General features: G+C 34.9%; 1 protein-coding gene across 2 annotated transcripts in view; it reads right to left on the minus strand.

Moving 5' to 3' along the window:
• Positions 1-483: 483 nt before the first annotated feature.
• Cul3 (cullin 3) overlaps positions 484-22,563 on the minus strand; it is a 60,262-nt gene continuing 38,182 nt past the window's right edge. For both annotated transcript variants that reach the window (XM_013010107.1, XM_013010115.1), the window contains exons 5-15: positions 22,150-22,378; positions 21,145-21,290; positions 20,108-20,284; positions 18,185-18,355; positions 17,046-17,153; positions 14,046-14,170; positions 13,515-13,611; positions 11,482-11,616; positions 9,343-9,529; positions 5,209-5,354; positions 484-2,167 (exon numbers count right to left, since the gene is read on the minus strand). In XM_013010107.1, the coding sequence (XP_012865561.1) occupies positions 2,036-2,167; positions 5,209-5,354; positions 9,343-9,529; positions 11,482-11,616; positions 13,515-13,611; positions 14,046-14,170; positions 17,046-17,153; positions 18,185-18,355; positions 20,108-20,284; positions 21,145-21,290; positions 22,150-22,378 (1,653 nt within the window). In that variant the 3' untranslated portion in view covers positions 484-2,035. The remainder of the gene's footprint in view (positions 2,168-5,208; positions 5,355-9,342; positions 9,530-11,481; positions 11,617-13,514; positions 13,612-14,045; positions 14,171-17,045; positions 17,154-18,184; positions 18,356-20,107; positions 20,285-21,144; positions 21,291-22,149; positions 22,379-22,563) is intronic.

Genomic DNA, 22,563 nt, shown 5'->3' on the forward strand with positions numbered 1-22,563 from the left:
AGCCACCAGTATATGGTAACTTAATGATTTTTAATGGTTTACATTGGCACTTTTGAGTCCTTATTTTAGTGTCTCACTTAGGAGATGTCAAATACAGTAATTAAACATTTTACATCTTCTGTGTTCATTAACTTGACAGTCTGAGCTCTATCATTTCCCAAGTTGTTAATGCATCATCCAACTGAGAATTAAGAAAAATAAAGTTTCTCAAACACAAAATACTAATCTTTAGTATACACTCCCTTAAGAGCAGAGAGCAAAGCTCTTCACTGTTCATGGTATCACTCAGGCATGGTTAAATGTCATGGGAAGTAATGTCTGACATTTTTCATTGGCATCTTAATTGCATGATATAAATGTGGAAAATGCAGAGGCTGAGAGCATAAAGCTTATAATTTTATAATACAGATGAAGGCAAAGTTGTATTCAATAAAAGCATATTAGCAAATCTAAAAGGAAAATTATAATCCAAGACGCATGGGGGAAAATATTTATGTGGAGCTTTTAATCCATATTAGAATTCAGTTGTTGTAACTTTACCATAAATTTCAACAGAAACCATTGTCTGAAACATACATTCTAATAAATGTATCAACAGCATTGATAGTCAATGGAGGGTTGGCTATTTTAACTTATTAGTAACATTTCATTTTTCTATCTAACAGAAGACTATAGTGGTTTGCCCCAATTACATATCTGAAACATTGTCTTACAAGAACAAAAATGAAACAAAATTAAATAAAATTTAAGATAAAAATACTCTGAAGTGAAAGCAAACTAAAATCCTTGGCAGATCAATCAGGTAAAAAAACATTGGTGACAGTTGGAAGCACAGAACAACATGAATCTTCAGCACAAAGCACATCTTCGAAAACATGGAACGATGACTCGTCAGAAGACAAGAATCATCAGGTCTGAAAAATATTGCTCAATCACTTCCCAAAACACAGCTGCAAGAACTGAAGATTTCATTAAAACTATCAAGGTAATCATATTTATTGCATCTTTAAACTGTATTTTGAAACAGAAAATTAATAATGTACCACAGCTTCACCAAAATATATATTTAAACTGTGTATGGGGAGGAACCTAAGATATTTATGGACAATGTGTAGACTATATGTGCTTTTCAAAGGGGCTGAATTAAATATAACCAGTTGCCAACTTGTGCTCTGACATACTTGAATTAGTGGGTATGTGTATCCTAAATTCATTTATTCTTTGCTATAATAAATGAAAACACCACCCTATACAATCCACTATTAGCAGTTAAGTACAACAGCAAAAAATTATTGTACAATTTATACATACTAAAATATTTTCTTTCTCTAGAAATAACTCAGAACAAAACCTAATCATTGTAAGACTTCATTTGGGAAATCTCAAATTACAATAGGGAAAAACCAAATCAGAGTATGTACTGAGCCCAAAACAAAAGTTCTTGGTCATAAGGCTATAAGATTAGTTAGTGCAAGTGGAGGATAAAGCATGCTCAAATCGAATGCGCGGGTCTTTGTATATATTTAATCAAACCTTTAAATTAAACAAGACTAGCTAAAGAAACGTCATAAGCAGAGCAAGATAACTAGGAATTTGTATCTCTTTTGTCGTTTCTGTTACCCAACTTACACAATGAGCAAAGTGCTAATAAGCAACACTACAGAAACACAGTTACATCAACACTGAAGACCTGGGGAATGAAATCCAACAATTTTATTTTAATGAGCTGTATTTTCTAAATTTTTGTTTTATTTTTTCCTGCTTTCACACAGTATTGAGAACAGAACGCGGCACATTCACATTTTCCCGAGGAACTGTAAAGATGATCTCTACAGGGATAAACGTTGAAAAGCCTGAAGCTCAATCAATTGATGTTGAAAACTCTCAAAGGGAGTAAAGACTTGATCTGAATGGTCTAGAACATGTACTGCAATTTAATAGAAGAGATGGTCGTCTTAATATTAATGATTTAAAAGAACTTCCCAGTCCATGCGAAGAGTACAGTCCAAGAATTAATTGAATTTCTGAACGCATTTTATGCTACGTATGTGTATACTTTGCGATCCTCAGGTGTTCGTGCCAAATATTCTCTCTCAATAAGTCCTTCAATACGTTTCTTAATAACAACTGGACTTGGTAAGAATCGAGCCTTTAACTGCTGAGTTACCTAAAAAAAAAAAAGAGGGGGGGCACACAGACTAATTCTTACCGGAAAAATTTCTTCAACTATAACATTTCCATATAAACACACAGCAATTTATTCTGTCAAACTTTAGGGATGTTATTAGTGAATTAAAAGTATGGAAAATATAAAAAGGTTTTAGTTGAAAATGTAATGTTTGGATAAGAACATACTCCCTTGTATCAGAATGTGAAAGATGAAAGTGGATTAGTAATTGAATTAGTTCCACTATTTTAGTATAATCTACCACTGTAGAATTTAATCATTTTGATAATATATCTACTGACATTTTGGTTATTCTCCCAGTTCACAGAACTGACATGATAGTATAACCACCTGCCTATGCATTATGTGTCAATAATTTTGTATTATTTAATTCTCTTTACCCCACAAAGTAGGCTGTCTTATTTAATAAAGGAGGAAAATAAGGCAGGAGAAACATGAACAAGTAATAAATGACAGAGCCAGCAGAGATGCATCTAAACCTTTGTGGACCTCAAAATAATCGGCTTCTCTTGTACCATCCATCTACCCATCCATCCATCCCATAAGCTAGTTTTTTCTTTATAATTGTGGATTCAAATCTTTTTTTTTTTCTTTTTGGGTCCATTCGTGGGGCCTGAACTCTGGGCCTGGGTGCTGTCCTTCAGCTCTTCAGCTCAAGGCTAGCACTCTACCACTTGAGCCACAGCGCCACTTCCGGCTTTTTTCTTTTTGCTTATGTGGTGCTGAGGAATCGAACCCAGGGCCTCATGCATGCAAGGCAAGCGCTCTACCACTGAGCCACCTTCCCAGCCCTGAAATCTTTGAATTTCTGAAACTAAGTAACACTTTAGTCTGTATACCAAAAGTTATCATCCTTCTAGGATTACTCTTCTAGTATCAACACTTGCTCTTAGTCCAGTGAAATTCCTCATTCTTAACACTGTTTTTTTCCAGGCTATGTACTGCTCCTTCCTTACAGCTAGACTAGGTTGTATTCTAGACCACCTTAGCTACAGTTAATGTGCTTGATTCCTATTCCACAAACACCCTTTGATCCAATACACATTCTGTACCTACTATTTCACGTTAAAATGTACTGGAGTCTCTGCTAAGTAAAGCTGATTTCTGTCTGTATAGATCAGGAATCAACACACTGCAGTCAGAGTGCAAACACGCTTAATTTTTGGAAAGTTTCACTGAAAGATGCAACGCACATTTATAATGTGCTGTCTGTATCTTTCATTTCACAGCTGGCCATTTACAAAAAGGTTGGCCAAACTCTGGAAATGACTGCTTAACACAAACTTATCGTAGATGCAAAGTTCTTGAGCATCACTCTTTGTTGACACCTGCCGTGCCCTCTTAGGAAGAGGCACGTTCAGTAATATCCATTAATACTGTCTACCACTCCCATTCCTGTCCAATTGTCACCTTTCTTTTCCCAGATGTTGGTATCTTCTCATTCTTCTTTCATTCCTTTTGTTTTTTAAGCATCCCCTTCTTTTATCCTTAGCATATAAACAGCTTTACTATCCTCCTAATTAGGGGAATAAGAAAGTCCAGAAGCCCCTACTTATCACTAACTTACCACTTAACCATATTGCTGTTCTCTGTCCTTACTTTCACCTCATTTACTTTTCAAGCCTTCAACTGTCTGGGTAAGTTATCTAGTAATCTAACTGATGATCTGTCTCAAGTGCTCATTCACTTTAATCTTTTCATGTTCTTTTTTTTTTCTTTCAAATTACTAACCACCCAACTCCTTGCAATTCTCTTCTGCCCATGACATTATCCTTCTTTTTGATTCTTTGGCAGTGTTCTCAAGTTTGAACAGGCTTCAGAATAACATAGAATGTTTAGTTAAAAGCAGATTGTTGTGCCCTAGCCCTAAGGTTTCTGATTTAACAGAGCTGGGTTATAAATTTAGAATCTGTATTTTAAAAGTTTACAAGTGACTTAGTGCAGCTGGGCCAAAAAGTGTATCTTGAAATCCACTGCTCAAAAGGCAATGCCATTTGTTATGATCATCGTTCCTTATGTTGTAAGGAACATGCTATCCCTGAAAATTTAACTTAACCCAATGGTTAACTAAATTCCTATATAGTTAAATTCTCAATTCACTTCTTTTTCTTTACAAAAAAAATCTTGTTTCCATTTCCCGGAATTCATTTTGATAAATATTATTTATATGATCAGATGCACATACGTAAATTCACTTTTATTTATTTTTTTATTTCAAGCCCCATCATGGATGGCTTGAACTCTAGGCCTGGGCACTGTCTCTGAGCTCTTCAGCTCAAGGCTAGCATTCTACCACTTAAGCCACAGTGCACTTCCAGTTTTCTGGTGGTTAATTGGAGGTAAGAGTCTCACGGACTTTCCTGCTCAGGCTGGCTTTGAACTGTGATCCTCAGATCTCAGCCTCCTGAGTAGCCACAATAACAGGTGTGAACTACTAGCGTCTAGTTAAATTCACTTCTAATCCTCATTCTCCAACCCCAACATTCAACCAGTATGTAATGGATACCTCTCCTGTTATGCTAACGTATAATAATGTCAAGTATACAAGAAAATATTAACTGATATCCAGACTATAAACATATATAACTCTCAAGTGTTAAGAGACCAATCTTTAGTCACTTATGCCAGAAATCTGAACAACTCAATTCCTGTCTCATTTTTTCTCTTCTATTCATCTCTTAGCTGACTAAGCTGACTATGTCAATGTGGCTCATGGTCTTCTCCTCTTAATATGTGAAATGAAGTACTTAATAAGTGGTAACCAGTACTAATTTTCAGAAATACATGTACATTAGTTTACACCAAGATTTTTAAATAGCAGTGAAATTCTTCTTTATTCTTCACATGACCATATTCGTAGCATTTTCATTATAAATACCTTAAGTTCTTATAGTATGCAGACTATCAAATGAGTGTCTTGTTTCAGATGTGAAGTGTATGTGATGAGTTCCAATTAACTGATTACTTCCTTAATGCTATTTTGCCTTTTCAGTACCTATCAGTCTTTTCAGCATGCTTACCTCTGCTACTAACACATTGTGTTGCATCTTCTTTCTAGATTTCATTATCCTCACTATAGCAGCTTCTATCTCATGCTTTCTGTCATCATCTACTTTCTGCCTCGTTTCTTTTCTTTCTGGGTCAGATTCACCTTGTTTGGCAGCAACTAAAACGGAAATAAAGGCATTTACCATAAGTATGATGGGAAAAAATAGTTTACATGAAAACTTAACAAGAAAGTAAAATAGCTAACAAAGTCAATTTGTTTTGCACTTCCCCCTTTGCCCTTCAAACAATATAAAAAGGAACAAACAAAACAAAACAACAACCAAAAGCAAAAACAAACACCATTATCATGACCATCATCATCAAAAAATCCATGCTATGATTTCCTGGAATTTGTTTCAATAAATAGTAATATGAACTTAATTTTTAAAAATTCAGTAATGGTAGCTGGATATTTTCAGTAGTAAAATATAATCATCAATATATAATATAAATATAAAAATATATAAAGAAAATAAATGTATAATAAATATATAAAATAAATATACTTTTGAATTGCTTGTGGCTTCTTCATGGCATTCAATTGGTCACGGAGTATTTTACCACCACGACTCCAAGTTATATTTCACCATAAGTAGCTCAGATAGGTAAGTAACTGTGTTTAATGAATGCTAACTCTAAGACATCAAGTTGAGGAAAGTATTGTCAAGAGTTTGTCATCTAAACAAACAACTGAAAAGTCCCACAAAGATTAGGAACAAAAATAGTTAAGTAATTCACCTACACCTCCTGCCAAAACCTAGTCACAGCATCATCATCACACACATATACTGTACTCCAGTCTCTAGGATAGTCTGCCCTATAATCTGCAAAGCAACTACTACAGGATAAAATATAGAAGACCCTTTCTTTTACAACTTTGCTCTAACTGGAGTGGTAGATAGACAAAGAAAACTGGTAACTTCTGTGTGTTATGTGCTCATAAAAGAAGGTATTTGTAATGCTTCTGGTAATAGAAACTAGAAGATTACAAAAAAGTAAGTACCTAGAACTTTGCTGACTTAAACCTAGGCACATGTCTAAGCCATAAAATTAGCAGACTTAGTCTTAGAATATCATTCTGGTATGCATAACCATTCAGCTCTAATTAAAGAGTCCTTTTGTTAAGAATAGGACTTTTAGTCAGGTAACAGTGCCTCATGCCTTTGATCTTAGCTACTCAGGATGCTGAGGTCTGAAGACTGTGGTTCAAAGCCAGCCTAAATGCGAAGTCCATGAGATTCTTATCTCCAGTTAACCACCCAAAAAGCTGGTTGTGGATCTGTGTTTAGCTTTTGGGGGGGGGGAGGGAAGGAGGAGGAGCGGGGAGGAGGTCAGAGATAGTACCCAGGCCCAATGTTCACCCAGGAAGTGGGGGGTGGGGGTGGGGAGGAATAGTACTTTTAGTAAACCTCTGATAAGATAATCAGTTATCTTAGAAAAAAGAACACATCAGATGAAAATAGTCTAAACAAAAAAGAAGGTTTTCTTCAAAACAATGTTCTGTGAAAAAGTTATAGCATAAATTTAATGGAAGTAAAGAAAATAAAAATAAACTGTAAGCCGGGCACTGGTAGCTCACGCCTGTAATCCTAGCTACTCAGGAGGTTGAGATCTGAGGATTGTGGTTCAAAGCCTGGGCCGGAAAGTCCGTGAGACGCTTATCTCCAATTAAACACCAGAAAACAGGAAGTGGTGCTGTGGCTCAAGTGGTAGAGTGCTAGCCTTGACAGTGCCCAGGCCCAGTAGTTCAAGCCCTATAACTGACAACAAAACAAAACAAAAAACCCCACCAAAAAACCTGTAATGTGGAAACCTTCATAGGATCATGGATCTACAAAGTAAAACAGAAAGAATATTGAAACAGCTGAAATGTATTTAACTATTTAACTAAATATTTGTGGCATATAGGTAATGGAAGATTGTTAATTTTCCTGAGAGAATATTAATTACTGTGATATCTTAGTCTAAGGAGGTATGTGTTGAAGTATTAGCAAAGCGTCAAGATGTTTATACTTCATTACTTTCAACTGTTGTAACCAACATATCTATGTATCTACATACATACCTACAAATAAATAATGATATACATATGGTAAGGGAGAAGCAGAGAGAAGGCTTGTGTGGAAATGCTTTAATGGGTTTGAAATTAGGGAGAAAAAAATAGAAATCTGGAGAAAAAAAACTAATATTTAAACTCCTCTGCACAGTGCTGGATGTGTACCGTGGGAGCAGCAGGCTTGAAAGGGAAGTAGGAATGGAGACAATGGCCAACTATGGGAATGCTGAGGATTACCAGGAATCTAATTATTCTCAAAAATTGCTTTAAAAAACCTGTTGCAATTTAAGGTAAAAGCAGTATAAATACATTTGAGTTATTTGCTCATGCTGCTTAAGAAAGTGGTTGTAATATTTACCAATGAAGGAAAGTTTTCACTTAAAATTTATGAGCCAAGATCACCTAAAAACTATCCTTCAAATGAAAAGCATTTTTTTTTGGGGGGGGGCACAATTTTATCACTGAAAAGAACTGTAAGAGAGCCTACGTAGTCAAGTCCTTCATTATAGCATTGTATCCTCTATTTTCTTTTTTTTTTTTTTTTAGGAGGTTTGAGTTTAGCCTGAACTGTCCCTGAGTTCTTTTGCCCAAGGCTAGTGCTCTACCATTTTGAGCCACAGTTCCATTTCCATTTTTTTAGGTGGTTAATTGGACTAGAGATAAGAATCTTATGGCCCTCTCTGCCCAGGCTGGCTTTGAATCTTGATCCTTAGGAAACAGTATCCTGAGTAGCTAGGATTATAGATGTGAGCCATCAATGCCCAGCTCATGTTGAGACGTACTAAACTCTCATAGGCACATACAACACACACACACACACACACACACACAGAAAGGATGTATGAACTCAACAGTAAAAACTAAAAATTCACAGACACTAATATTTGGTAGTATTAATCCTGATAATATTAATGGGGGACATTACTTATAGTAAAGCAAGGTGGAAGTAGGCATTTCAGGTCTATATTCATTCCAAATCTAAGATAAGTAAGCCCTGAAATCTAAAATACATTTCCCAAATCTATAGTCCCATGTCTTTCAATGAAGAGAAAAAATAAGCTTAATTCTGTCATACATGTTAACAGTTTCATTGTTAACATTCAAATATATCACAATGACATGGGCCAATCTGGGTGGATTAAGTTTAAAATGCTATGTTTTGTACCTATGAGACAAGGAGTCAAGGCGTGAACAGACAGCACTCCAGTTCACTAAGCACACAGAAAGAACTGGAGGTCAGAAAGGAAAACAAATTAAAAGTGTACCTATAAAGTTCTTGAGTCAATGTATATTAACAATGAAATAATATTTACTATTTCTTAATGTACAAGTAAAATTTAAACATATTTAAAGCATTTTATTATACGGATATATTAGCTATAATGGAGGAGTTAGCAGTACTATTACTAGTTAAGCCAAGCAGCAAAATGCATTAATTTTTAATATCTGCAAGAGTGCTTTTTCTATTTAAATACACAGAAAACACAAATCTTGCATTGTTACATATGTAATGGTATTTTGTGTCAAAAGGCTATGCAAAAACTATTAAAAATTATTCAAAACAGTGTCATTTGTTTTTAAGTCAGAAAGATAATTTCTAATATCAAAATGTAAGATACTACATCTAAAGATAAAACTTCATGTAGGTAACTCAACTCCGAAAAATCTGTAGAACTGCTTTAGAAAATAAGTTCCATTGCTTCTCAACCCTTTGTGTAAGATCAAGTGTAGTAAAAGTTAGCTTCCATGAAGAAAAAATTACCTTGTAAGTCCTAACATGCTCTTAAAATTGTGTTTCATTTGCTGAAGAACACATGGAGTACCACGTTCCCACTATGAATCACTTTTACCACACTTGGACTCAGCGGCATGTGCCAGCAGAAACATCAAGGAAAGCTGCTTTACTTCTCACGCCTAAGTGTCAGGCAGCACCATGAGCATTCCCTTTGTTATAACAAAAAGCAGCACTTTTTAAGGAAAGAAATCCAACACATCATTTTTTCTACAGAAAAAAATATAATTTTTCAGACAGAAAAATAATTTCAGATACCTGTTTGAATCTTGACTCTGTGTAGTTTGGATGTGAACTGATCATTAACTGTGAATATATGACCATTTTCTATTTCCTTGGACTTGGGTTCTTTCGTAAGAACCCGCTGTGTTGGTTTGCCACATGCGAGGGATTGTAGGGCTCTAACAAGCTCTCTTTCAGGGATATCCGTCTCCTGTTGAATTTCCTGAAAGATCACCAGATTGACATAATTAGACTTTCTGAAAAATTATAGTTAACTAGCAAGTAAATTGATCAAGCAGTGGCTAAAGAGAGGGAATCACATTAAATAATTTACAACAAAGAATGCTCTGAATATTGAGTTGACACTAAAATCTGATTATCTGAATAGAAAAATGGATTCAAATTGCTTAATATTTTTAAAGATACATAAAATTTTTTGCTTCAGAAAACACAATTACTACTCTAAAATTGTTACCTTGAAGACAATACTAGGAACTTGCTTCAGAATTAGGTAAAAATGCACTGTTAACCACTTTTCCAAATAGTTTACTATTTTCCAAGCCTTTTCACACTACTACTTGGCTTAGCAATATACTTTTGTACAAACAAATAGCTCAGGCCTTCTACCAGAAAATCAAAATTTAGAATCTAAATTGACTGTATCTACTGTCTGTGTGATGAAATAAACAACCTAAATACCTGAAAAGTAAAATAAAACAATAAACTATTAAGAAATCTGCTTTGAAGTCCAGATGAGAACTTTAGGGTATGAATAACATACACCAACAAAAAGAAAAAGGGAAGCAGTTTGGGATAAAATGCCATGCAGTTTTTTGGTTTTTCTTTGTTGGTCATGGGGCTGGAACTCTGGGCCTGCGCATGTCCCACAGCTTTTCAGCTGAGTCACAGTGCCACTTCTCGCTTTTTCTGCTTATGTGGTGCTGAGGAATGGAACCCAGGGCCTCATGCATGCAAGACAAGCACTCTACCACTGAGCCACCTTCCCAGCCCCACCATGCAGTTTTTAATTCACAATTTTCTTCTCAAGTTGATAGTACAACCAGAGAATTGCAGTCCTCTGTGACTGACTTTAAAAGTCAGGACTCAGAGAAATATAAATTTCAGAGATCATGCACATTCCTTTGCCTCAAATAACCTGTGCATCTGTAACTATGTATTTGTGCGCTTATGTACTTACATGCATGTGTGTTCATAGGCAGGTATGTATTTTGTATACCAACATGGTATTGGCACACAAAACTTGAACCATAATTCAATTTGGCCTTTTTGCCAGTTAACTGAAGATAGAGTCTTGTGAACTTTTCTGTCAGACTAGCTTTGAACTGTGATCCTAAAATCTTAACCTCTGGAATATCTAGGATTACAAATGTGATCCAACAGGGCCTCACTTTACCACTATGTTAAACATTTCAAACAGAAGTTAATCTCAAAAAATTAAAGTGTAATTATTGAAGTTATTATTAAGATGTAATTATATTATGTACATTATGTGATTTATGTATTTATTCATATTCAAAGAACTAAAAATATTTTAAGTGATATTTTAAAATGACAATCACTTGCAGAGCTAACTATAGCAATTCAAAAATGTAACCTTTGACTTTCTCCATTCATCTTTATCTGGCATGTATTAGTATATTAATGTGTATGCATGAACACACCCACTTACATACCAGTATTAGGTATGAAAGAATCATAAGATGGATCTTTTCCATTGATTTCTTCAGATTTTCCATGTTAGGGACAAGATTAAACTAAGAGTAAATTCCCTATTTTTGTTATGATACAAGAAAAGAATGAGACTGCATCCCATTTTATTTTGCTTCATGTATTTCTGTACCTTTAGCAAGACTGCAAGTTCTAAACAAGGCCAATAATCCAGAAATATTATTTCTCAAAATGTGGCACTAAATTGCTTTTCAAATTGCTTAAACAGTTAATTGAACCTGAAGATTAAATATACCTATAAAAAATAGCCACTGAAGATAAAAATTAACTCCATCTCAGTTTGAAAAGTCCTATAAATAATGTTCAAGAAAGATACTTAACACTTGCTTAATCAATATTCTTGATACTCAACCATACAAAATTTGTATAAAAACAAAAGTGACTTTCTAGATAGGACTCAATAATATACATAGTCAAAACCCATACCTCAAATGTGTATTTTTCTCTATTATTAAAGAGCATTAATATGGTCATCTGGAAAGTGGAGACTTGCAATATGTGCTTCCGTGTATTAGAGCCAGTAACTTGTGCACCTCCAACACCAACTTCAGATCCATCTTCCTGTTTGATGTGTTTTTTAAAAACAGAAACAAAATACAATTATCTCAGGGTGACTGTAACAATGTTTCAGAAATCAGTCCTATAACCTTCCTCCTACTACTCCCTGAAATAAAACTATTTTACTCACTCTTACATGAAAAGGCATTATTATCTATCACACATACACACATTCTTTGCTTAGGACGTTTTCATTTTTCCCATGGTAAACATTTTAATGTAGCTGAATAAGTAACTAATCAACAATTCCTTTACATTTAAAGCTCAAATTATTTTAACAGTACACAGTGGGATGATAATCACAACCCATTTATGAAATACCACTAACAATTTTATTTCTTTTCCAGTAGTAGCAATAAATGACCAAAAATGTCATTCTAAAAACTATTTCTGCTTTATGACTTAAGAGGTTTAAAGTGGAGCCTTAGGTCCTCAATAATTAACAAAGGCATGTTTGAAAAATCTAGTATTTCTAAAGAAATGGTCAAAAGTGCTATTTAGAAAAACTCCAGGGCTGGGAAGGTGGCTCAGTGGTAGAGTGCTTGCCTTGCATGCATGAGGCCCTGGGTTCGATTCCTCAGCACCACATAAGCAAAAAGAAAAAAAAGCCAGAAAAACTCCCAGTTCTGTCTGTAGTCTCTGTTTTGGGCTTCCCATTCCCAGTCAAATATGTCAAATAATTCTGTTTTGTTTTTTTTTTCTTTTTCTTTTCTTTTTTTGTTAGTGGTGGGGCTTGAATTCTGGGCCTGGGTGGTATTCCTCAGCTCTTCAGCTCAAGGCTAGCACTCTATCACCTGAGCCACATTGTCACATCTGGTTTTACTGGAGATGAGTTTCATGGACTTTCTTGTCTGGGCTGGCTTTGAAACGCGATCCTCAGATCTCAGCCTCCGATTAAAGGCGTGAGCCACCAGTGGTGCCTGGCTCAAATAATTTTCTACCAGGCAAGTTGTAAAAGACTTCACTCATTTCAAAGTGAAAAAATGATGATACTTATATACTTTCAACAATACTAAAAATACTGTTTTTACAGTAATATGTTACGTATAAAGATTCAAAAATTAAAATCAACTAAGTAATTTTTAAAAATGGTTTTCTAGAAGGCTTTGTATTAGCTTTCACTTTTATGGCAAATGATTAATCTGAATCACACCAAATAATTACAATAATCTATTATTGCAAACCTCACTATTTTAGGTATTACAAAATATTATTGTTACCAAGTGCCAGTGGCTCATGCCTCTAAGCCTAGCTACTCAGGAGGTGGAGATCTGAGTATTTCATTTCTAAGCCAGCCCGGGCAGGAAAGTCTGTGAGACTCTTTATCTACAATAAACTACTCAAAAAACCAGAAGTGGTGCTGTGACTCAAGTGGTAGAGTGCTAGCCTTGAGCAAAAGAAGCTCAGGGAAAGTGCCTAAGCCCAGAGTTCAAGCCCCAGGACCAGCAAATAAATAAATAACCAACCACTATGCATTATAATTTTTATGACTCCACTAATATTTATATGTCTGACAAATTATCATTCTCTTGGTTTTGATTCATTAGAAACAAAGATTTAAAGAGACTCTGAAAAAGGGCTCATGCCTTTTATGCTATCAAATCAATTCTACATATTATTTTATGCAACATGATCTTGAGTTTTACCTCATCATTACTGTTTTATTAGTTAAGGAAAATTATTGGTATCTTCATATTTTCAGATGAAGTTAGCAACTGAAGGACTAGAATAAATCAATGCCAAAACATCTAGTATTTGAAATAGAGAAATTCTTTTTTGAATAAGTTCAAACTTACACAATGAAAACAAGCTCTTTTGAATACTCAGACCCACACAAATCTCTGATCAGTTATATAGATTTATTTTAATTCATTCAGTATGTTCAAGCTATTAATATTTACCTTTTTAACTGGACCATAAAAGGTGGCATTAAGATCGGCAGAACCCATATGATGCTGGAGTGTAAGCTGTCGACCACTGTGTTTGGCTAAGTAGAACCTTCAGTGGATCAAAACAGGTTTAGAGAATCATGCAATTCACATATCTGACATACAAACTTACAAATGTATTCAAGAGACATGAAACCTATGAATTAAGTTTACTCCCAACCCTTCACAGAAAAGAAACTGAGGGGCAAGTAGAGATTTTGCTCCAACACACTAGTTGATCCCTGATGTGTATAAGACCAGCGTTCTCCATGGTAATCCAATAATCAGTTTTATTGTAAGCTAATGATAAGCATTAACTCTACTAAAAAAACTTTCCTACTAACCATGCATGATTAATATTGTAAAAAGAACAAATAAAATAATCCTCTGACAAGGTTTTACTCATTTTTTACGTACTAAAAGTATGATTTATTCTGAATCAAGTATGCTAAAGTCTGTTTTGGCTGTGGATAGCTATTTATGCAAAGTCTCACTTAAACTTACCTTCTAAATATCTCAAAAGCATGTCTTGGTGCTGGTGGGATGTTGCACTTTGGTGTGGCTGACTGAGTGGGCCAGTATCCTGTTGTGAGAACCCGTACTGTAAGATCAACACCACCTAAAGATACCTACACAAAACAGAAAGAAACAGGCCCCTAAAGTTAACTAGGGCTTGTTTTCCATTCCATACTTGTGTTAGAATTATCAAAGTACTTGTACAAAGTAATTATCTCCATGTCCAATGTACAGTAAATGAAAACAATTTTGGGGGTTGGACCTATCTACAATTTCCTGAAGTCAAATAATCCTGGCAAAGAATAGTTACTACACAAACTGCTAACGTGTACTGAACAAAATATAATTCTTAGCATGTGTCCTACTGGGATGGATTAGAAACATCAAGTTTTGTACTTTTAAATTTTTTTAGGTAAATTGCAAAATTCTATAATATCTTTCTCTTTAGTTTTTCATACCATACCAAATAAGTAACATATTCTTAACACCCAAATTTCAACTACATGTTTTAACAGTTAATGCAGCTGACTAGCACAAGACACATTTATAGCAGTTGTGCTATAAATACCTGCATTATAATTCCAATATTTTTATAACATATGTTGGAAACCTCATCAGGTATTTTGTTCTTTTCAAAATATATTTTCAAGAAATTGTTAAGTATTTCAAAATACACTTTTATGGATACACTATGATTTATAACATCATCATAAATCTTTTTTTTTTTCAATTTGGATAATGTAGCAAATGTAGCAATGTTTCTTTAAAGGTGTAGGTGATGGAGATCAAGAAACATTCCATACTCACATTTCTTCACAAGTTATCTACTAAATGATTATTCTACTTTAAAGAAACTGAAACTATGGGCTGGGAAGGTGGCTCAGTGGTAGAGTGCTTGCCTTGCATGCATGAGGCCCTGGGTTCGATTCCTCAGCACCTCATAAACAGAAAAAAGCGGGAAGTGGAGCTTTGGCTCAAGTGGTAAGGTGCTACCCTTGAGCTGCAGAGCTGAGGGACAGTGCCCAGGCCCAGAGTTCAGGCCCCACGACCAACAAAAAACAAAAACCAACAACAAAAAAGAAACTGAAACTAAAAATCTTAGGTGGTGCTGAAAAAAGAGCATCATACCAGGGACTCTTTGATTATCACCAGCCAAGGTGGTGAATGGTTTATAATTTGCAAACTGGAATGTGTGTTACTAGCTGAATAATCCATCCACTCTTCATCAATATATATGATCTAGCCATAATTTCAGAGATGAAAACACAAAATCTCTGATTTCTTCTCCTATATATGTACATATCCTGTTTCTTAATCTCCTTTAAGATGTTTTTATCAAAACGTCACTTTTAAGCCAGGTATTTCTTGTTTCCTTCTACAACTGTTCATTTACTTATACTTATGTCTGTGATTATAATGAGAGCTCTAGCATGTCAAAGGCTTTTGTCCCATTCACTGCTATACCCCCAGTAAACTGAAGAATGCTCAGCTGCCAAACACTTGGTGAATTAGTAAATGAGGAGAACTATGATTCTTGTACTGGTTTTCTTCTTCCTCTTAGCAATCCCAGTGCAATTTTGAAACCACTTAGCTTATCTTAAAAAATAACCAATACGGAGATAAAAGTACCAGTAATGTCTGTCAGGGTATATTATGGCTTGCTGATATAAAAATATGTAACTAGACAGTATGGAGGTTTTCTGCGCTCTTACAGAGGAAAAGAAAAACATGGACAAATACCCTAAATTCCTTAAAGCACACTATAAATAAAACTTGCTTAAATATTATTTTTAATAAAATAATTTTAACACAAAACTTAGGAAAACATGTAACTCTCTTATTAGAAGTCTCAACTATTATAGACATGTTTATTTAGACACTTCCAAAACAACAGGGCACTGGACCTATCCCCAACAAATTTTTCATAGAAAATTTATCCTTGCAAGGTTAGCGCTCAATATGTATGCATGCATGTTTGTATGTGTGTGCATAAGAAAAATTATTATAGCAAATAGAAAGACGTATGAAAATACAAGCATTCATCAGTCTATACAAGTTAAAATCTCAAAACCACTGAAAAATAAATAATCTGGGATAATACACTTAGTTCCTGTCCACACACATTTCTACTTCTCATATACTTCTTTGCTAGATTCTTTTCCACTATTAAATCTCAATTTATGAGACAAATTACACAACTATTTAAAAAGGACTCAGAATGCTTCTACCTATACATAGGTGACCAGACTACAGAATTAATTTCTCCTATCTTATATCTGATGGGACTGTTACCAGTAAAAGTGAAGACCTCTTATTTAAATATTAAAAGAATGGCCTCCAAATCTGTTGTGATTCTGAAGTTCCTTAACTACCAAGTAATATGTGGTCTCTTAGAAAGAAACCTTTAAGTGACTATTGAATTCACTAACAAAATAAAAGTTGAAAATTGCTATAAAAAGAAATAAAATTCCCCCATGAACTCCAAAGGTGTAAAACTTGTGGCTCAACATCTTGTAGGAATCACAACATAAAACACATTGAGGACACACAAAAATTTGAATTTATAGTTTATTACCCTCCTTTCCTTAGGATATGAGGAGCTTATGCTAAACTTACATTGAGAATGAAAATACTGAAGTAAAAAAGCTGAGGGAACTACCCAAAATAACTCAGCCTCAGGATAAAGTGAGAAAAGAACTCTAGGAAGCTTTCTAAGCTTGTATTCTTTCCACAATTTATGATGGTTACAAAAAGTAAATTCATTAAATTTTCAATGCATTTGTTTCAAGTGGAAAAAATGAGCTTAAGTTTTAGGAGAATTTAAAATTTTATTTTAATGAACACAGCGAAAAAGAGGACATATGGAAAAAATACTTTTAAGCACTTGCAGACATGGACACTGTAATGCATTTAAAGAAATGATTCTAGCAGACTGGTTGACTGATTATGAAATTTCCATTACAAAGAACTTTAAATAAACAGCTTTACCCCAGTTGCCTGTAGATGTTGCCTGAATTCATCCATAGTTGTGTTTGAGATGCTCATATCCCTAAACATTCCTTCCAGTTTTGATGTGAATTGACATCCACATTCAGTCTGTAGAGGAAAAAATCAGATATACACAAATGAATGGACTTTTCTCACAATTGTTCAGAGATTCCAATAAGGTAGGGCCCCAAACTGACTGCTCTTTCCTGTACAAGCTCCTTAGGTGATTCAAACAAAAGTGATTAATGGTATAGCCCAGGCTGGTCTCAAACTCATGATCCTCCTGCCTTATCCTCCTCGTTAATTACTGGTGTGTGCCACCATGGTCAATGAAACCAAAGGAAGATAGTCTTAAGAGAGGATCATAAAGGTTCAATAGCTATGTGCATGTGATCTTATTGAAATGAACTCCAAGAAATAGAAATGAGGTTTTTTGTTATTTTGGTTGGTTTTGTTTATTTTTTTTTTTTTGCCTTTGCCTCTGTTTTAGGTTTCTGCACCTTTTGTCTTATATATATAAGTTTATCTTTTGGAGAGGGTAAGGAAGAGCACAGAAATGGTGGACAAACGGTGACCAAATGCAGCAGTGATGCATCCTGACTAGATACTTTGTTGGACATGAACTATACAAAATCTGAGGAAGGGGGTCAGGAAGGAAAAAATTGAGAGAAAACAAGGGAAGAGGTGACATTGCTCAAAAAGAAATGCATTCATTACCTGACTTATGTAACTGTAACCCCTCTATATATTACCATTACAATACAAAAGGTAATAAAACAATTTTAAGTAGTTCATGACCATTCTTAATGAAACACACTATTTTACATCTATTAATCTTCTTGCAGACCTCTCTGAATGATCCTACCTACCACATCAATACAAATTCCAGAGAACTCTGAATATCCCACAACTTGAACAAAGGAGCACAGCATATATCCTGTTCAAACACAACCTACATTAGTGGCTTCAGAAACAAGCATTTAAAATCATATAGATAGAAGCATCACAATGAAACCTGTTTGTACAAGTGATACTTCAAGTTAAAAAAAAAGTCAATAATTTCCAGCCCAAGTGCTGGTGCTCCATAATAAAGTGAAATTAGTTAAATAAGTTCCTTTCATCTTAAAAATAAATTTTACCTTTAATTTGGATATCATGTTCTTCTCAGAGTCATCTGAAACACTTTTATTTGTGAGAAGTCTTCTTGCCAGGTGTTGTTTATAATAACGTTCAAATACATCTTTTTCTTGCATAAACCTAAAAAGGACCATTGCCTTATCCAATATAGTTTCTACTTCTTGTTCTGTTAGCTGCAAATTCATTAAAAGATGACTTAAAAATTATATATTGATAGCTATATGAAAGCAGCATCACATCTCATCTACAAATAAATATATAAGGGATAACTGAGAAGGCATAGAGATTTTAGTTACAAAGAATATTTCAGAAACTTTTGCACCATATGTAGAAAGAAGTTTGTGTAGCTAAAGACACTTTCATTTAACCCACTTAAATTTTGCAAACAGAAGGATAAAAATTTTAAAATCCAAACAATAGAGTCCTTGCCCTTATGGCATGGTTTCCCTTATTTGCAATATCTAGTATATGTCTGAGTCAAGCAGAAAAGGTCAGATAAGGAGATGTTAGGGAAATGAACCCTAAGATATGTATTCAAATGTTCTTTTTCTTTCATGTGATTGTTTCTAACGCATTTATAAGATTATTTCTTTGTTGCTTTGTATGTCCCTCCCCCACAGTATAACCCCTGCTTTCACTGTATTTGATGTCGGTATAATATGTGGAGGGGAAGAGGAAAAACAAATGGTTTAAATTGGGATACAGGTGGACCCATTGCAACAATGAGATGTACAAGTCATTATGTCGAAAACGAACTTTACAACTTTGGTGTGTGTGGGGGAGGTGTGGGGGGGATTCTGGGGGGGGGGGGGGAGGATGGGAAGGGATGGGAAGGGGAAAGGAGGAGGCTACAATGCTTGAAAAGAAATGTACTCATTATCTTGCCCATGTAATTGTAACCCCTCTGTACAGTATTTTCACAATAAAAAAAATAAAAAGAAATAAGAGCAGGATGAAATTGTGGTTGGTTATATTAAGATTATATTTAAAAGGGGGGGGAGACAGAGAGGAAGAGGGAGAGGGAGGGAGGGAGGAAGAGGGAGGGGGGGGAGAGCAGGGGGGAGGGGAAAGCCGAGAGGGGGAAGGGGGGACTCTGCTAGGAGACCAGTGGCTCATATCTACAATCCTAGCTACTCAAAGAGGTTGAGATCTGAGGCTCAAGGTTCAAAGCTGGCCCAGACAGATAAATTCATGAGACTCTTATCTCCAACTAACCTGTTAAAAAGCTCAGGCAAGAGCATAAAACCGTGAGTTCAAGCCCCAGTACAAGCACAAAAAAAAATTTTTTTAAAAAGGAGATTAAGATTGTAACTACATATCCTTAATCTAGATTTTAACTTATCCTTAACTTTGTACTCTTAATCTTAACTTTCTTATAACTGCTGCCTGTGTAATTGGTAGCTATTTGATTTTTTTTCCCTTTATCTCAAATTCCAAGATGAAGCCAAAGAGATGAACTCATGTGATTAAAATATGCTTAATCTGATTTTTTATGCTTCCAAATGAGCTCAAGATCCCAAAGATACCTTGTGCCTGAAACTAAACTGTAATACATAATTTTAAACCATTTTCAGTTAGCTTCTAACTGTTCTCACAAATGCCCAGAATCCAAGTATTTCTGATATATAAACTTTACAAACCGGATGGAAGCAAACAACACCCTGTACTACCAGAGAGTTTTTCAGATTATTGTCATTTATGGTATCTCTCAGCCAAAAAATACATCTGTGCTTTACCAACTATGGCTGTTTAGCTGTATACCAGTTACATACTGGTATACATGATGGTCAATGACCATCATGACTGTTCAACAGTTCATAACTTAATTTTGTATTTATAAAATTCCCTCATTTTTACATTTCCTAACTTATCAACAAATAAAATCTATTTCCTGTAATTATATTTTCAAATGCACTAGTACTTACCCCTTTGACTCCCTTTTTCAGCTTATCATCAATAAATAATGAGAGGTATTCAGGAGACCTGGAGTTGAGGTTGAGAAAATACTCAAAGTCACCAGCAATAGTCTGTTTAAAGAGCCGGTCATTATTGAACGATTCCTGGAGAAAGCGATCAAACCTACTCTTCAGATCCAATAAACCCTTACAAACAAAACAAAGAAATTTACAATGCATTATAAACTTTTTCCATTAATAATAAACATACTTTCGATCATATGTTTTGCCTGAGTGTCCTTGGTAATAAACGGAGGTTCAGAGTTATACATACAGTCTATTTTATTGCTGTCCAGACTGTATCTAAGCCTACATTCAAAATGCCAGTGATGACAGGTAAGAGTCCATCTTTTCTAGGTACGTACACTGTAGTAAACAAAATGTAACAAAAAAGTTCCTAGCTGGATTAAAGAAACTGCATTAATATAAGAATATCACCGTTGTCAAAACTTATTCATAGGACTATTTGAAAAATAAAGTTTGGGGACAAAGTATTTGGCTAAAGCGCTATTTTCCTTTTTCCAACATTCTAAGGTATATAAATAGTAAAGCACACATAAAATATGTTTGCTTTGGGGCTGGGAAGGTGGCTCAGTGGTAAAAGTGCTTGCCTTGCATGCATGAGGCCCTGGGTTCGATTCCCCAGCACCACATAAGCAAAAGGAAAAAAGCGCTGGAAGTGGCACTGTGGCTCAAGTGGTAGAGCACTAGCCTTGAGCTGAAGAGCTGAAGGACAGCGCCCTGGCCCAGAGTTCAGGCCCCACGACCGGACCCCCCCCCCCCAAAAAAAATATGTTTGCTTTCATTGGCATTTTTAAAAGATCTCGATAAGGTCAACAACAAAAAGCAGCAGCTGTATTTGGCACCCTGACATAAATATGCACACCTTGACAAATTTTAAAGTATTTAGGGTAATTACGTGTACTAGTACATAATGTATGGCTTACCCAAAGTACTTGTCAAAATGACTTTTTTCATAAACTTAAAGAGAATCTTTTCTTATTTACCTGGATATAGTCAACAGGATTTTTTCCTTCTCCTTCTTCAGAAACAAGGGCTTTACCTTGCTCTCTCAAATAGGAACTCATACATTCACACATTGTCTTCAAACCATTTGGCACACGACTAAATAACTTGTACATGCAAGCAAGGTCTGCAATCAGAAAGAAAACAAACTAGCTGCACTGAGAATGGAAGAAAAATGTGAATCTGTGTTCAAGTTTCCATTATCACTATTTGCTGACTATGTGACTACTAAAAAAGCAAAGTGAAAAGTAGGGCATGTCTCTTTCACTAAAAGTAAGTAGATAGAATATTCTTAAAATGTGCCTAAAAGGTGATAATAATAATAATGGCAGAGACATTTATTTTAAATAGCTCATAAAAGTGTAATTTTTAAAGCAAGCATCAGAAATACAGGATTTTTCTATGACATTGATCAATTACCTAAAACATTTTCAGGAAAGTAAGTAAATAGCTATTATCAAAAATGTCAGTGTTACCTCAAAAATGGATACTTTTTCTACTAACTTATCTAAATACATTAATATGAAAGACACCAGGATTTTTGCTTTTTCAGCACCCTTACCACACTAAACCCTAAGGAAAACTTACATTTACAGGTGAAAACATTTTAAAAGAATAGTATTATTTTTTTTAAAAAACCAAACTTATATGAATGTATGTGGGAATAAAGGGCATCAAAACCCAGTGAGACATGAAAAAGTATAGGAATTCAAGAGGAGCTCACTGGGCTGAACAAATTTAACCTCATTATCTTCCCCATGAAAAATACAAAATGAGAGAACTTCAAATGATGGGAAAAAAGCTCCAGTCTGCAATCTTCAGTTTTAAGGGGTATAAAATTTTAGCATTAAATCTTAGCAAAATAACCAGTAGTAACTTAATGACATATTTCACAATTTCTAGAAAACTGGCATTCCTAATCGACTTGTATTCTAAGAGAATTCAAAAATTACTGGTAGAAATGTAATTTTTCAATAGACGCTTACCTTCTGTCTTTCCATTTTTCAACATATGTACTAGACCAGAGTTCTCCATTTCTACTATAGTCTTCATGTGCTTAGAAATGAGTTCCCTCTCCACCACCTTTACAATGGGCTCTTCAGTTGATTTGTCAAGGCAGTGCATTACCCGTTCTATTTCTTCATTAATTCTAGCTTCTACTTTCTTTATATATACTGAAGCACTGTTTTCTGCTAAAAATTTCTGGCTTTCCATCTGCAGTTAAAAAGTATGCATTAATTCATTGTTAGTTGGAATGTAAACTTGTTCAACCACTTTGGAAAGCAGTATGGAGGTTCCTCAAAAAACTTCACATAGAGCTCCCCTATGACCCAGCAATCCCACTTTTGGGCATTTACCCAAATGTTTACAAACAAGACCACACTAAAGCTACCAGCACA

This window comes from Dipodomys ordii, unplaced genomic scaffold (assembly GCF_000151885.1).
Source record: "Dipodomys ordii isolate 6190 unplaced genomic scaffold, Dord_2.0 Scaffold1, whole genome shotgun sequence".
Taxonomy (NCBI): Eukaryota; Metazoa; Chordata; class Mammalia; order Rodentia; family Heteromyidae; genus Dipodomys; species Dipodomys ordii.